The following is a 17,235-nucleotide window of genomic DNA, read 5'->3' on the forward strand; positions in this document are numbered from 1 at the left end:
TTCAATCTTGAAGGAACTACATATGTTGAATATTTGTATTTGTTATTTTATGACGTTCTGTAAGTTAATTGGATTTCGTTGACAATATTTGAGGATTTATGTCATGGTGGATATTCAGTGGGAGCTGAATTCTGAACTGAGGGTTCATTGTTGTAGGGTTTAGGGCATGAGGAGCATGTTAGTTGCTAGGAACAGACATGGAGGCCAGTATTAGTGTTTGCTTGTTTTATCTGACGTATTGATATTTACTTGGTCTTTGTGTGTCTTGCATCTCTTTTGGGTGCTAAAGATGAGTGTTGTTTGCTAGTAAATGATTGATGAACTTTTGAGTTCATTGATTACTGTCAACAGTTAGCTGTTTGACTTCTGATTTTTTTGTGTTGCCAAGTCCCTTTGCTGTCTTACTTAACTTGATAAATTTGTTATTTGTCTTTGCCATTTACCTGTGTTCTCCATTCTTTAAGTCTCCATTTTTTGTGTCCCATCCTGTTTCTCCTCAAATAAAGTTAATGAGACCTACAATGATATTTGTCATTTCTCGTGAACACCATATAAGGTGAAGTTAGAATATTGAGTGTCCTTTGGTCTAAATGAAAAGAACCAAATTCTCTGCTTCTTTCCCTATTACCTCTTCCCAAATGAATGCACAAAGAGAGCTTACTCTTGCATTTTTTTGTGGCAATTACTTGTCTAATTGTTTATCCCTGTTGGTTTTGCATTTGTTTGGAACTGCTTTTGTTTTGGCAACTGGATATAGCAAGATGTGTCTTTGGAGGCAACTCAATCCGTCATGTTGGGAGGATGATGAGGCACTTTAGTGATCTTGTTTCTTAGAATTGTTTGTTCATAGATCTTGAGTTGACAAAATCAGCCTGGAGCCTTGGAGCTTCGTTATTACTTTTGTCTTTTTGGCGGTTGTCCATGGCCAGTACTTCATATCCTGTTCACATTGGATTCGTGCAGCAGAATGTTATTATGTTGGATGATATCTTAAAAATAATTCACTTTAATGCACATAGCACATCATATTAGGAGATATAGGTATCATTTACATTGCATACCATATCTTATACAGAGTCTTTGCAAAGTAAGAAATTAGTATAAGATGGTTTAAATCGAATATTTTTGTTTTAGATGCCATTATATACACTAGATTTAACCATTGCATGCATAAAAATTGAGAGATGGTGAGACAAAGTTCACATTATATTGCAAATTCCTACATTTTGGATCGAGATTTACCCCTGCAAGCCTTGATGTACGATGCATTCTTACAGGACAAAATGAGCAAGTTAACACAAGCTGTTCATTTTCATGCCTACCTAAGTTTTATCTTGACCCTTGACATCTTTTGGATTTACAATATGTATTTTTTCTTTCAGTCTTGCTACCATAGCTCGGAGGAGGCAGGTCCAGTATAGCTCTGTTCTTTCTGCACTGCTCGATTTTGATGCTAGTTTCATAGCGAAAGGAGCCCACAATGCAAGCATACAGTATTCTCTACGGACTGCTTTTTTGGGATTCTTGAGGTGTACACACCCTGTTATCATGGAGGTAATTGTTTATGCAGCATGGTCAAGGTGAAATATGTAATTATAATTAAGTGATTGACTTCTGCAACCCATTGTACTTTGCTTTCTTTGGAAAACAAGCAATCGTATATGTGGTAAGCAAAACACTATCTTTTCGTCTTTGCAAGAATGGACAATTTTGGATGGAAAGAGTCAAGTAAGATGGTCTTTTTTTGGGATTTACATTTCCACAGTTTGTCCAAAGTTGTTCTCTCTTGCATATTGGGCATCTTTTGCAAGAATGATGGTTAGTTTTTACCATAATCTCAAACACGAGCATTCAAAAAGTCCATGAATTATTTTGGTTACTATGCTTCTGTTTTATCTTGTTTCTGTCGAGTGTAATTGATTTAATGAAAGTTTTCTTCATGAAGTGATAGTGTAATACTTGCTTCCTCCTTTTCGTAGTAATTTTCTTGTTTGGCTTTTGAGAGTCAAACAGAGTACATTCTTCTACGACACATTTTTTAATAAACTTCGATCAAAGCTGAGAACTTGGTTAAGCTATAGAAGACACTACAAATAGTGAAATTAAAGTTAAAAATGAGATAAAATCCATGGAATTTCAAATTTATGTATCCTTGATGTATCAAAATTAAATCCCTACTCACTATTGTCTGGAGAGAGTACCTGTTTCTTCTAACTTTAATGTGTGGATTTGTTATCGTTCTGTCTTTTTTTGTTTATCTAACATCTATTGCATGCCATCGACAACCAACTTGTTATCAGTTTATTTCTTGATAGCTAAAGCATCTGGAATATGGTGGATCTTGATTTTATGGGTTTCCCTTCTCCCATGTCAGTTTTATAAACTAAACTATGTATACAACAATTTTATGGTAACTACGAGTTAACCTTTATAATTGATCAGGTGGAATAAAGCTTTTCATCAATCTCATCGTGAGTTGCATCATTCAGTTTCTGCTCCACAGCCAAAAATTAGAATAGAAGAAAAATGCAAAATAAGCAACTTTTTTCTATCTAAACCAAACCAAACTGACCCTGTAAATTCCACTCGAAATTATGGTTTGGGGAACTTTTTTCCTATCTGCTTTTATAAATTAGGGTCCATCTAATGAATCTTTATCTTGTTTCTTTGATGTATGGTGAATGGGATCCCCCTCCCAAGAACCAAAGATTGCAAGAGTCGTTTCTCTTAAATTTGAATTGCTGCACTATTATTTCTAATTCTTTTTCTTGCTAGTGCTGTTACTATGCTAACTTGGGAATATTATATAATCTCAAATCAGTCGAGAGAGAAGTTGCTCAAGGTTCTGCGGGCGATGAATGCTGGGGATGCAGCTGACCAGGTGATGCGGCAGGTTGATAAAATGCTAAGAAATAGTGAGCGTGCTTCTCGTGATGCTCGAGCAAACAAGGTAATCAGCTTAAAAATAGCATGCATATATTTTTTGAATTATACTTCATCTTCTGATCATTAATGTAACAATTTTATTCTATCCTCTTTAGGATGAGCAACCATCAAGTCATGTGCTTATGTCAGGGGACATGCCAAGGAAACGTTCAATCCCTATGGATCATGAACATTTAGGTTCCACTGATCTAGCATCAAAAAGGATTCGTTATGGCTCTAACAGTAATACAGGTCCTGTAATTCAAAGTGATTCAGGACATGATCACTCGGTAAATGGAGCGTCTGGCAGGGTGCCACCGCTAGATAATGGCCTCACCCCTGTTGAACAAATGATTGCCATGATCGGTGCTTTACTCGCTGAAGGAGAAAGAGGTGCTGAATCTCTTGAAATCCTGATATCCCAGATACATCCAGATCTGCTAGCTGACATTGTTGTGACAAATATGAAGCATTTGCCTAAAAGTCCTCCCCCGTTAACGAGACTTGGCAGTCTACCAGTAACCCAGCAAAGTGGGCTTCCAACCACTTCTTCCCAGGTTGCACCAACTACACAGAATCCTGTGCTCATAGCACCAGTGTCTATCTCATCAAATGCAATTAGTACACCATTGTCTACTACAGCCACTTCCATTAGTCTTCAAGCGGATCCCAAACGTGATTCCCGAAGGGTGTGTTTAGCATGTGCTTGTGTTTATTTGTTTGCTTTGCCATTCCCCATCAGTGATTTGAAGTTTTTCCTAATGTTTTACAGGATCCTCGTCGCCTTGACCCAAGGCGTGTGGCATTACCTGTTGGGAACCCGTCGGAGCATACTATGGAAGATGTTACAAGTTTGACACAATCTGGTCCAGTAGAGTTGGAGTTTGATGCCTCTGCCCTGTTTAAAAGGCAACCTCCTCGAATTGTGGTGCCAAGTATTGAGAATACATCAGAAATTCTTATGCCCAAAGCAGAAACTGAGTTGCATATCCCAGAAAATATAACAAAAGTTTCTCAAGCCAATCAATCATCTCTTAAAGAACAGGTTCCGGATGAACAAGCCATCCAAGTTGGTCCTGAGGTGGAATTCAATATTGTTTCTGATGTAGCAGTTTCTCCTATTGATTATGTTAACAAGGAGTCAGATGCACAGAAGTCGATGGATACTGTAATGACAGATGAGGACCACACCCTATCATTGGTGGAAGCAGATCAGCTTTCACCAAGTACAGTGGACACACCTGTCTTGGAGGAGGCCTCTGCTGATTTACCTGTGGTTCCATCTTATGTGGAATTGACAGAAGAACAGCAAAGTGATATAAGGAAATTGGCAATCAAAAGGATTATAGACTCTTATAAGCAAATAAAAGGCACAGAACTTATGCAGACACGCATGGCATTGCTTTCTCGACTTGTTGCTCAGGTGGGGGTTGACTCCTCTCTTGATTGGTTAACATTTGTCGAGCTTAACTGCTGTTCTTGTTTTCCCTTTGGGAAGGCACTGCTATTGTTTCTAACTCTGTTTTACTTAGTATTACTTGTGAGCACCAGATGTTTATATATAATGTATGACAACCTTGTAAAAGGAGACCACAACATCTTTTCTCTGAGGTAATAATAAGTTATTTATGGATAATCAATGTTTGAGGGTGTAATGTGGATAATCTTGTTGTGATGTGGCGTGTTCAAGTCATTGATGCGTGATATTCTTATCGTGGGAAGCAACAGCCATTACATCAATCATTGAGTGATAAGACCAAGCTCTAAAACATTCTAATAAAATGAGGACATGAGCTTGTTGCTCACTCATCCCAAGTAAGTCAATTGTAGAGATTTGTACCTACCTTTTATGCACATCAACAGTTTTGAGCAGTGCCTGATGATGGATTCAGTTTTGTTATATAAATCAATAAGATGACTTCAAGTAAGACCCCATATATCATATAGTTGCCGAAAGTCGTCCAAATTTTTTCCAATGCAACTTCTAAACTGGAAGGAGTCAAATTATTAGGTTGGTTGTGAACGGGAGCCTATAGTTGAACAGGGGTATTTCTGGTGATGCTTCCCTGTTTTCTTTTCTGGGGCTTCATGCTTCTGCTACTTATTTAGTAAAGATGACAGGAATATGTTTAAAAATCATAGTTTGAAGAACAAGGATTCTTGTTTATGACATAATTTCGTGGTACACTTGGATATATCATTTTTCTGTTGCATTTGGCAACTGCGCAGAATAGATGCTAAAGATATAATGACCAGGGTCAGGTTTTGTATTTATTTATAACTTCCAAGCCAATTTGAAAAGTGACAATGCTGAAAGATGGCAACACTAAAAGGCTTCTATCAATCATTCAAATTTGTGTTGGGATACACACTAATAAACCTTTTTGTCCTAAACTAGTTGGGGGTAGTCGATCCAATATAATAATATCAAATGGTAGTGAATATAGATTAGTTTGTAGATAAAAATACCACTTCACAGATTTGGTTCGAAGGAGATTGTATTCAAATTCCATTTGTTATTCCCCTTGTCTTTAAAGATCTCAAATAGAGTAAGATGATAGAATTTGCTTAATATTAGACTTACATATTCTTTAAGCATGTATTGGACATCCTAAAAGATAGTTAAGAGTGTTTCTGCATCCAAGTAATCAGATGATCCATGTGAGCATACAGTCTATTACTCAAGCTGGAAAAATTCAAATTAAGGTCCACTATTTCAGCTCCAGTTGAGGACCACAGCAGTACAAGACTCACTTGACATATTATTGAATTCGTTTCTACTGTACCCCTTTTTGTTTGATTTTGGAATGCTTATTTTTACCTTGCCATGCTTTGATGTTATTGCTTTAGTATTCATATTCTTCTGCCTTGATAGCTTTGTGGCATTAAGCATGTTGTTGGAATTCTCACTAAAGCTCGATGGTGTATATTGTGCTGCTTAGATGTGCTAATATGTCATAGCTTATGGTTTTTGCGGACATGATACAATATCTGCCCCCTTGTATTTTCCATGTTCTCCTTTTTCTGAATGAGAAATTATGGTGTGGATACATTTAATACTAATCATAAATATAACAAATTATTTTTATAATTCTGTTTCAGTTATTGAGTATGGATTCAAGTAAAATTGTTTGACATTATAATCTTGTTTTGCAAGTTACCATAGTTTCTAATGATTGGAATTATTGTAACTTGAGTTCTACTGTGAAATCTTGCTTACATAATGCTTAATTTGCCTTTACCCCTTTGGGAATGACATTGAGAGTAAGAAAGATGAAACTTTACGATATCTTCTCCCCTTAAGACCTCATGCGTTGCACTTATTCAATATATGAGGGTCATTGTCCCACAAAAATACAATATTCCACGTCTTTTTGGAGTAACTTCTGTATACCTGCTCATCACTCTAACTCCTTACTTTCTGATGTTCTGGTATCATATGCAACATATTTTATTGAGACAACAAAAGAAGAATTATAATGATATTTTGTCCATTATTGTGCTGCAGGTTGATGCTGATGATGATGTAATTCTAATGATACAAAAGCATATTGTTTCAGACTACCAGCATCAGAAGGTATTTGCTTTAAATATCTTTATATCTTGTTAAACCTTTGCATGTAATATGCATTTGCATCTTTTCCAGGGGCATGAGCTTGTAATGCATGTGCTATACCACCTGCACGCTCTCAGGATGTCAGATTCAGCTGAAGAATCTTCAGTGGCTGTTGTTTATGAGAAGTTCCTTCTGGGAGTGGTAAGAACTTGCTATAGGTGCCATAAAAATCCAATTTTGTGGAAATCTGAGATTGACTATTGAGCCCTTTTTGTTGCAGGCGAGGTGTTTGCTGGATGCTTTACCAGCAAGTGATAAGTCCTTTAGCCGTCTTTTTAGTGAAGCTCCTTCTTTGCCTGAGTCTGCATTTAAGCTTCTTGATGATATATGCTGCTCAGACAATAACTGTGGGAAAGACATTCGTGATGGTGATCGTGTCACTCAAGGTCTTGGTTCTTTGTGGAGCTTAATTTTAGGACGTCCTCACTATCGTCAGGCTTTCTTGGATATTGCTTTGAAGGTAAACTTTTTGAAGGAAACCTGGAATTGGCGCTTTGGCCGAGACAGGAAAATACAAGGCTATAGTCTCCTTCTCCTGTCCTAAAATTATATTCTGCCCTTCTAGTTTTAATTCTTTGAGCAATATATGTGACCTTTCTTGTTGGTTTAAGAAAATGTTTAGTATAATATGAATTACAATTTTACATTCTTGATAAGTTTCTTCTCGTAATCATCAATTTTAACCAATTATATGTTGTTTGAAATGTATTTTCTATCAAGTTCTGCACACGATAGCGTATTTGCTGATTATAAGATTTTATTTAAATGCAATTCATTTAGGTAGTTGCTACAAAATGAAATTCAACTCTTACAGAAATTTTCAGTTTTATGTTTATAGCCAATGGCTCATTATTTTGGGTTGAGCATTGCCTATTAATGCATGTTGAGACCAGTGATCCTGCATCAAGAAAACAGAACTTATGTGTTACAGTACATGATTTTGTAGTATAACACTCATTGCCAATAACTTCTATGTTGGAACCTAGGGGATTACAGTGGCATGTAGCAATGCTATTTCTCAACCAAATGGAGTGTATTGGGACCATGCATCTGTGATGTGATCAATTATGTTCTACGGTATTGTGTCATTCACATGGAAGTGATTGTTGTACACTTGTTTGGTTCTTGCTAGTCAGTATTTCTTTTAGAACTGCTTCTCCATTTAGTAGATGCTTTATGTAGCTTGTTGTATGCTTCTCACATTGATGCATTATGAAATGCAGTGTGCTGTTCATCCCAAAGATGACATCCGCTCAAAAGCGATCCGACTGGTAAGTTAGAACTTACAAATTTCATGCAAATGGAGTTTTAAGGTCTTCTTTGGTAGCACTTGAAATATTTTGTTACATTACTTCATAATGTTAGTGGTGTTGTGATTTGTCTTTGATAACAAAGTCAAAACTCATTTGACAACTATTTTGTTTTCAAATGAAAAGATGAAAATAGGGAAAAAAAGATGGAAGTTGTTTTAGTTGGGTCTAAAACATCAACCTCACTGAAGTTAAATAGTCAACTTCTGGGTTTTAATTGAAACTCGTTTTAATATTTTTTGCAACTGGCTTTTACAAACTTCTATAAACTGATTCTGGTTTTCCAAAAATGCAGAGTTTCCAAGCACTGTTCTCTTTATTCTGTCTCCATTCATTGAAAAACCAAACCTAGACTGATACCACACAATCCTTAAGCCGTTTGTTGGAATTCTTATTTGGAAAAATACTAGCTTCTTCCATGGTTACATTTGTGTTTGTATCTGTTTTCAGGTGGCAAACAAACTTTACGTAATTAATTTCATCTCAGAGAAAATTGAGGATTTTGCTACAAGCAAATTGCTCTCAGCTGTTAATAGACCAATATCAGATACTGAGGTTTCAGTTTCGGGGGCCGATGATCAAAGAACAGAAGGGCAGGTGTGCTATGTTTGATTAACTCTGTGGTGTCTATATATTTGACATGCTACATAAATCTGCATATGCATTACTCAGTTGAAATACTGTTGTGTATATACTGCATTCGCTACTGGATCTTCTATCAGATTTGTTATAGTGAATGTTAGGCTTTTCTGTAAGAGATACCTTTTTTTTGAACCCTCTACACGACTACACCTATTTTGTGGTGTAATTCTCCAATAGATGAACACCCTTTTCTGAGTTCTAAAGCAAATTGGTTCTGTTTAAGACGATACAGAGGGGAAGAGAAAGTATATTCTCTTTAGATGAAGATATTTTCGTTTGGACTACAGGCCTTCTTTGTGAAACTGGTTAGGTAGGCTAAAAATGAACATATAACATCATTATTGTCGAGTATCTATGTGTTTGCTATAATAATGCTTAATACAGTAGATTAAGGGCAGCAGATTGTTGGGATTATGGAAGCATCAATTGCTTTGTTATTATCTCTTTGAATTTGGAGGGCTTGATATAGTATTTCCAGCTTACTAATATCTTCTACATTGTTTTCGTCTTACAATGATGAATATTCCATTTCGACTGTAGTCACCCTTTCTTTTTGTGTTTGTTTCCCCCAATAACATTTTCAGATGGGAAGTCAAGAAACATCAATTAGTGGCTCTCAGATTTCAGAGCCAGGGACATCTGAGAATGGCACTGCAATGGGTGCACAATCTGATTCCCGAAGTGATTCGTCAATGTCGCCTGCTCAAGCTCAACAACACCTTTCTTTGTTTTTTGCTTTATGTACCAAGGTTTGCTTCTCTGTGAAATTATCTCTGCACAAAGAGTTACTCTTATTCTGTTTCAGTTTGTTAGTAATGCTGATGTTACCCCCCTTGCTGTGTGTTCTGTTTTTGCTTTTGTGCAGAAGGCTAGTCTTCTTCAACTTGTATTTGACAGATATGATCATGCTCCGAAGTCTGTTAAGCAGGTGGTTATTATGTGCTAAAAATCGCTTAAATTTTATACTTCACAATTGGGAGATCTTTTTATCTGTGGCATGTACAAAATTACAAATGTTGCACATAGGCGCAAACAAGGTTCAAAAAGGCGTGAGGCGTGGCGTGGCGGCGAGGTCAAGCCTCAAGCCTTACACGCCACGACGAGGACGCAACGTTCTTTAAGGCGTGACATAAGGCGGCAAATTTGTATGTCATATATAGAATTATATATATAGATATGTTTTCTGTATATTATCTAATCAGATAATGATATTAAAAAAAATGTAGATTCATATTAGAAGAAGAAAAATCATAGACTATCATTATAAAAATAGGTTTTTCATAATATTTAAAATAGAACTTAAAAAGGTAATTTTACAACTTCATTTTAACCGTGAGTCTTTAACGTTTATGAACTTGTGAAACTGGGAGTGATGTGATTGGTTAGATCTATAAATATGCAAAATCGGAAGTTAAAAGTGTAAACACATGAAAGATTATTAAAATATTTTATGGAAAAAAATCACGTGTTACAAAAAACGCGCGCTGTGGTGCGCCATGGCTTGCCTCAAGACGCCATGGCGTGAGCCACTCCTTACAAAAACGGTATGGGTCATTTCATAATGCTGGAGACGCGTCTTTGCGCCATATCGCGCCATGGCGTGCGAACACAGGGCGCAAATAACAACTGAGAGTCAGACTCCTTCATGAGAGGGTCATGGGTCTTGGTCCTCTTGGAAATGGCTTCTTTGTAATATGCAAGCAATAGACTTCCCTCCCTAACCTTTGGAAAGCCAAGGGGCAAATGGTGCATGAGAGCCATCCTGTGTGGACCTGTGAATTAATCCAATATAAGCTTAGCAGGGACTCTTCACTCCTTTTTTAAAATTATTGAACCCTGGAGTCCGAGTGAAATCTTGTTGATCTAGGATGGTCTCTAAATAAACTGGAAGTGGTACATATAATTGACTTAATGCTATTAAGTGGTTAAGGTATCAATTTTATATGACAACTTAAATTGCCAGGAACATAACCTGATATAATGCGGAAGTCATTTCCATTTTATTTTATCATTATCATATTGGAAGTGGCACCAACTATACGTACAATAACCAAAAGGTTTTCATTTATCAGTCGTACAAGCTACAGTGAGTATTTTTTGAATGTAAAAGTAAAAAAATGTGTGATTCTTTTGTTTAATAAGTTATTCCTCTAAATGTATGGCAAAGGTTTTTGGTCTATGCTAGCTATGCCTATGTGATCTAGGATTACAGAACCCTAACTGCTTTGAGGTGATAGGTTTTGGTAATTGGCGTCTAGGCTCTTGGATTGCGGTGGCTCTAGGATCTTTTTTACTTTTAATATCGTCTGCTTGTTTGTGTCATCTCCATGCAGATCATTGTTGTATGGGTGCAAGCGAAAGCCGTCTGTCTCTCCAAACTACGCCTTCAGCTTTAGTTTACTAACGACTAATAAGGATTTATCTTGTTACTTTCATGAAGTTTATGTGATTGCCATGATAGGAGTAACATTGCAAAAAACAGAGCTCAATATTTTCCAATGTTTGTAAGAAGGTTCAGTCCAGTTGGTGTCTGCTGATTTCAATTTACTTCCTGATATAATGCAGGCTATCCATCGCCATGTCCCTATTCTTATCCGGGCCTTAGGTCCATCATATTCCGATTTACTCTGCATAATATCTGATCCACCCCAAGGAAGTGAAAACCTCCTGACACAGGTGTATATTCCTTCAATTAATTTTTGAACTTTTTTTGTCATTGCAACTCAATCTGCTTTTATGCTGATCTATTGTGTTGATATAATCATATAATTTAATGGTTTTTCTACAAGGTGCTGCATGTTCTGTGTGAAGGGACGACTCCTTCGGCCGATCTAATTACAACGGTCAAGCGTTTATATGAAACTAAACTTAAGGTGATAAATTTATGACTTTCCTGCTGCTGGGCTTTTACTTGCCAACATGTTTTTGCAATATCGTCTTTACGTGGTATTTCTCTCTTTCAGGATGCTACAATACTTATTCCAATCTTGTCTTCCTTTACCAAGAATGAGGTTTTCCCTCTCCTTCCTTTAACATGTTTCTTACCCTTTTACAATGAAGTCATGACCAGAGAACTGGGAATGCCAATCGGGATATTGGTTGGTAAAATAAGAAATGAAAAAGATTTATGGAAAAATATACTCTTAGATGGTAAATCATGCGAGTATGATGCTTTTACTTGTATTGTATACCAATAAGAGAGCCATTGAGGAAGAGTAGAAGGACTGGCGCTGACAATTAATTGCATTGACAAAGAAATACTGAACTTAACATGTACAAGGTAATAAAATCTTAACACAAAAATGCTTTGTAGAACTAAAGAAATTGATTTTTAAAGTTTGGCAATTAGGTAACTGATGTAGGCATGGTCGAGTGATGTTCTAAAAGCGCTGCTTAGGGTCATAAGTATGGAGGACTCTGCAACTGGTTATGGCTACTTATTCGCCACCTAAGAATTGAGCATTTCTACTTTTCCTCACTTTGTTCAACTGACTTCTTTCCACTTGAAGGCAATTTTCCCAATCTTATCCGAGTAATTGTTTTCCCACTGAACAATAATGTAGTATCAAATATTATATTATATATGCATATCTGAACTAACCACTTCAGCATTCACTTAATCTCCACTTAGGTGATTAAGGCTAAAAGGTTATTTAAATGCCTAGAACTGCTAAATTCCCTTTGGAATTCTGATGTCAAGGCTTAGGCTCTTCATGCATTTTCTGGGATTGATGTATTCATCACTTGCTTGCTTCTCATATATGTTATGTTATAGAACTTTGGATTTTGTGTTCTTGTCATCTAAAAGAATGTGGTTTTTGGTTTCAGGTTTTGCCTATTTTCCCCAGACTTGTCCATCTTCCGTTGGATAAATTTCAGACAGCATTGGCTCACATACTACAGGTTGAATTATCCTAGTCCCATGTTGAGCATTATAATAATAGTAATAGATCAATCAGTGAGTTATTATAACACCATTAATATAAGCAAGATAATATGTTTTATAAAGATATCGACTAGTGTGAACAAATACAAAAATTGCTCCTTGGTTGCACAACAATTCAATGTTTGACTTGGCATTGGCCATAATATGATAGAAGTCTTTAACTAATATCTAAATACCTAAAATACCCCTTAAGATAGAGAGATGAAATATTTCTGCAAAAGGAAATATTGCATTTTTTGGGACAACTCTACATAGAAAGTATTGCATCTTTTTGAGATAGAGAGATGAATTCTTATTAATATATTTCAGTGTATCTCTATATTCAGGACTTGAATGTGTATTACTGCTTTAGATAACAATGTCACTCAATTGTTGGAGATGTTATTTAGATTCGTGAACATTTTCATAAATTAGAAAATCTTAAAAAATAGGAAAATTGGTAAGAAATGGTGAAACCTTAATTTTCTATGAATGGAAGGAAGGTTCTGTTTTACCATATCATGCAATTCTGATCCTTGTGGTTCCTATATAATATCATACTTAATTTCCGGAGGAACAATACTTAGAAGCTTGCTCTTGATTCAGGGTTCAGCTCATATGGGCCCTGCACTAACGCCAGCAGAAGTATTGGTTGCAATCCACGACATTAGCCCTGAGAAGGATGGTGTTCCACTGAAAAAGGCATGTCTGCTATCTGTCTCAATAGCAATGTCAAACACCAGTCATTTTTACACTTCCGCTTTGTAAATTCTTGCAGATAATGGATGCTTGTTCAGCTTGTTTTGCGCAGCGCACTGTTTTCACTCAACAAGTCCTAGCAAAAGCATTGAACCAAATGGTATTGTTGTTCTCCGATTTCACTTTCCTATCAGTTTATAGTATCTGTATATGTTTCTAACCTTTTTAATTTTTAGGTTGATCAAACACCTCTACCTCTTCTCTTCATGAGGACAGTAATCCAGGCGATCGATGCTTTCCCTAAGCTGGTATCTAAGATTCTTGATCTTATGCATACTTGCATGAATTTATCGTTGCATCTAATTGGGCGATATCTTTTTGAGTTTGTTGCCTTCAATCACATCTCCTTTGTGTGCATTTGCAATGCATATCGTGAAGCATGGGTGTTTTGGGCCTGTAGACTTTAAGCTATCTTATTGCCTTTCTATCAATGGGTCTATGAACTTGATTATCCAGTGGTATATAGCTCTTTCCATACCAAACTGTGGGTTTTGAACCATTCTACCTTTCCTTTGCTTTGAGCCTTTAAATTTAAGATATTTTTAGTTTCATCGTTTTTTCGGATGGTGTCTATATAAGTATGTGTGTGAGCTATCTGTTGCACAAGAAAACTAGATATTGTGTAGTGGTCTGTGTTTTCTTTCTACCCCTTTTTCGTCGGAGAGCTGAAATCTGCATCTGTTCTCATGATATCTAGATGTATATTTGTTTGCTATGTTGAAGGGTATCTTATCTGTTTATAACACTCATGCTTCCATATTCAGGTTGATTTTGTTATGGAGATACTTTCCAAACTCGTAAGTAAACAGGTGAGTGGATTCATGCTGTGACTCAATTTTATTTGTGTTGGTAAAGTAGCTTTCAAGGAGTGACCCTTGTAGCAACCAGGGTCCAAATTGCAGAACCAAACGTTTTTCAAATATACAACCCTCACAAAAGCCTTGGTTCACTTCGGATTTTTAGCACCACCTTTCTTATTTTCAAGTTTGTATGTCCTTTCTCCACGAATTTTTTGAGCAAGCTTTATCCTTTCTTTTCGCACACTTTGTACCAGCCGGGGGTTTTCATGGAAATGCTTCTCTACTCCTTGGGGTAGAGGTCAGGTCTGTGTACGTCCGACTCACCGACCCCACCTCCAGGTTGGACTACTGGGTTTGTTTKKTTCGGGTTGGTTATTTTTTCTCTCTCTTTTAATTCGAAAGAAAAAAGGAAAGAAAAACAAAATAGAATTTGCAACTTGTTAGCCTCTTATGCAAGAATTAACTACGATAAATATAGTAGGATTTCTAAACTATATTTGAAATCATAAGTTGCCAAGTAACACTGTGTAGTCAATTAACTGTTCCTGTGGTTGGTCCAGGTATGGCGGATGCCAAAATTGTGGGTTGGCTTTCTGAAATGCATCTCAGAAACGCGACCACATTCTTTTCATGTACTGTTACAAGTATGTTCTGTTCTGTATTGGTATTCGTTCTTTTTTTTTCTTTTTGCAAGGTTTTCAATCTGTTAGTTTCTTAATGTTGAATCGTTCTTGCAGTTGCCGTCACCACAACTTGAGGGTGCTCTGAACAAATATGGTAGCCTCCGAGTTCCTCTTGCTGCATATGCCAACCAACCGAATATTAAAGCCTCTTTGCCTAGGTACATATTTCAACTGTTTATTGAGCTGAACCAGACCCGAGTTTGGTTGGCTCAGAAATCAGACCATGAAAACGATTATGGGCCAGGTCTGGGCTCGTGAAATCTGTTTTTCGACTCTTTGGATCGTTTTCTATAGGCTTGTATCATTTTGATCCTTTGACTTGAATCTATAGGCTTGATTCAGTCACTCAGAGAGGGGTTGGTATTATTAAAATTTAACCCTTCAAATAGAAATATGAATAAAAACTGTGATCAGGAAACTAAAACCAGTAAACTAGGAGTTATATTTAAAGAAAATGCTAACTCCACTATGTTTGAATTTTTATGGGAAAAGTGATACTGTATAATTTTTTGGCCGAATAACATTATCCACAATGGTCGTAATTTGCACACCTGTGTCTCTTCATGGAAATAATCACTCTACTCATTTTGGGGGTAGAAGACAGATCTATGTACATCCCACCCCCCCAAATTCTGCCTAAACCAAACCAAACCAAACCAAACCAAATAAGGAGCCGTTGGTTGGTTTTCCATTAAGTCTTGGATGGATAAAGCTGTTTGTATAGATTAATCGGCCGGTATAGATTGGAAAAGTTTTTTTTGGATGTTTTTTTTTCATAGATGGAAAGAGCGTGTTTTTTAATTGGGAGGGCAGGTTTAGAAAAAAACTTGGCTTTCTGCATAAAGCTCCCCCCTAGAAGCTTATTGAATAAGCCACTACCAAACAATTATTTATAGCTGACTGAATAAGCCGAGTCTCATTAAGTTGCTAACAAGCAGGCCCTTAGTCTAGTATTCCCACTGAGGGTGCAGTTTTGGGAGGGGTGAGATGTATGTAGATCTGACATCTACCCCAAAGAGTAGAGCCATTGTTTTGTGCAAAGTGTGCGGAAAAAAAAAAGAATAACGCTTGCTAAAAAATTGTGGGAAAAAACATAAGAACAAGAAAAGTTGAAAACAAGCAAGGCAGTATTAAAACTTTCAAAACGAGTCTAGAAGTAAGCAACAAAATTCTATGAGACAACCAAACAAAACATACAAACGGGTAGGATATACTGAATTCATACTTATGTATATGTGCTATCTGGATGTTGATCTGAGTTGACCTCTAATTTTTCAGGTCAACTCTACAATCCCTTGGTCTTGCAAGTGAACCACACTTGCAGCAGCAACAACAAAATCCTGCAGCTTCTTTTAACAACCCAGACAAAAGTACCAAAGTTGAAGGGACTTCATAACAATTATACAATTTTTTGCAATTTCGTCACCGGTGTTGGGATCGTTTACGTGAGGGAACGACCTTTGGTACTTTCCCGAGTAAATATGGTTGGATTTGAGAGAGAGATAGCATGTTGCTTTTCGAGAGGCTGGAGTCAAGAGGGGCAGCGATCATCGCTCGTGGGATGTATCATTAGTTCATTGCTATCTTATGTAATTTGCTGTTTTCTTTTTAAATATTGATTCTGTAGTGAAATGAGACTAGTAGGATACCTTTTTTTTTGTCATTCTCTTTCTTTTTGAAACTAGGTTCTCTCTGTGCAATAGTGTATGCTTGAGTGAATATCATCCGAACAAACATATTGGCCTTCACTTGTCGATGAGGTTCAGTTTTACAAACTTTTCAAAAAGTACCGTAAAACAATGTATTTACAAGATTATGTGCTGTGTGCATGATGGGTATTGGGTTTTTTGGACGAAAGTGTATAAGTTGAAGTTGATTCTAGGTTTTTTCTAAACCGGTCTTTTTGGTCAAGAACTTTTGGGCTGAGAAGCCCATCTTTTTAGCCCCAAGTAGAGATGGGCAAATGTAACCTGACCTTGGCTTAAAGTATCGGTCTTGAGGTTAACTAAAATTGGGCGAGGAGGGACGAGTTATAACTTGTTTAAAACCGGTCAGGCCCAATCACCGTTTCCTCAATTCCACTGGCCCTTGAATCCTTGCCGGGGGTCGAGAACTCTTGACCCTTGCTATATGGTGATTTGAGGTTCATCGCCTCATATATATAGGAAGGTTTAAACAAGAACGCTCGCTGTTTAAGAAAATAAAAAAAAAAGTTGGTAATATACAAAATCACATGTGATTTTACATTAACGTCAAAAAAATGGTAGCATATGCCTTTTGCCGTGCCTTAAGTCGCGGGCAAAGTCGTGCTGAATCATGTATAATTTTGTACGTGATGGTTCATGGTTTCTCTTGGCTATATGGTTCATCCGGGTGAGAATGATATATGATTTTGTACATTAACGATCTTTTTCTTGTTCTCTTAAATATTTAGCATTCTCGTTTGAAAATCTCTTTTTCTATTATATATATATATATATATATATATATATATATATATATTCAAGTGTGAATTGCACCACTAGACTTGTAATGTTCATCCTTTGGAGTTTTTATCTATCTCATGTGAATCTCA

At 36.7% G+C, this 17,235-nt stretch overlaps 1 protein-coding gene across 4 annotated transcripts in view; it reads left to right on the forward strand.

The window, feature by feature from the left end:
- LOC112511296 (symplekin) overlaps nucleotides 1-16,498 on the forward strand; it is a 28,081-nt gene extending 11,583 nt beyond the window's left edge. For 2 of the 4 annotated variants that reach the window (XM_025116864.1, XM_025116865.1), the window contains exons 6-27: nucleotides 1,383-1,554; nucleotides 2,822-2,950; nucleotides 3,042-3,614; nucleotides 3,698-4,348; nucleotides 6,434-6,502; nucleotides 6,572-6,682; nucleotides 6,762-7,001; nucleotides 7,765-7,812; nucleotides 8,302-8,448; nucleotides 9,078-9,242; nucleotides 9,359-9,421; nucleotides 11,059-11,169; nucleotides 11,283-11,366; nucleotides 11,457-11,504; nucleotides 12,322-12,396; nucleotides 13,025-13,120; nucleotides 13,197-13,277; nucleotides 13,354-13,425; nucleotides 13,942-13,986; nucleotides 14,538-14,621; nucleotides 14,715-14,818; nucleotides 15,939-16,498. In XM_025116864.1, the coding sequence (XP_024972632.1) occupies nucleotides 1,383-1,554; nucleotides 2,822-2,950; nucleotides 3,042-3,614; nucleotides 3,698-4,348; nucleotides 6,434-6,502; nucleotides 6,572-6,682; nucleotides 6,762-7,001; nucleotides 7,765-7,812; nucleotides 8,302-8,448; nucleotides 9,078-9,242; nucleotides 9,359-9,421; nucleotides 11,059-11,169; nucleotides 11,283-11,366; nucleotides 11,457-11,504; nucleotides 12,322-12,396; nucleotides 13,025-13,120; nucleotides 13,197-13,277; nucleotides 13,354-13,425; nucleotides 13,942-13,986; nucleotides 14,538-14,621; nucleotides 14,715-14,818; nucleotides 15,939-16,056 (3,286 nt within the window). In that variant the 3' untranslated portion in view covers nucleotides 16,057-16,498. Of the gene's footprint in view, nucleotides 1-1,382; nucleotides 1,555-2,821; nucleotides 2,951-3,041; nucleotides 3,615-3,697; nucleotides 4,349-6,433; nucleotides 6,503-6,571; nucleotides 6,683-6,761; nucleotides 7,002-7,764; nucleotides 7,813-8,301; nucleotides 8,449-9,077; nucleotides 9,243-9,358; nucleotides 9,422-11,058; nucleotides 11,170-11,282; nucleotides 11,367-11,456; nucleotides 11,505-12,321; nucleotides 12,397-13,024; nucleotides 13,121-13,196; nucleotides 13,278-13,353; nucleotides 14,512-14,537; nucleotides 14,622-14,714; nucleotides 14,819-15,938 lie in introns of those variants that run through there. The other 2 variants (XM_025116867.1, XM_025116866.1) reach the window with 2 other exon arrangements.
- The last annotated feature ends 737 nt before the right edge of the window (nucleotides 16,499-17,235 follow it).

This window comes from Cynara cardunculus (genome assembly GCF_001531365.2).
Source record: "Cynara cardunculus var. scolymus isolate 2C chromosome LG 4, CcrdV1, whole genome shotgun sequence".
NCBI lineage: Eukaryota > Viridiplantae > Streptophyta > Magnoliopsida > Asterales > Asteraceae > Cynara > Cynara cardunculus.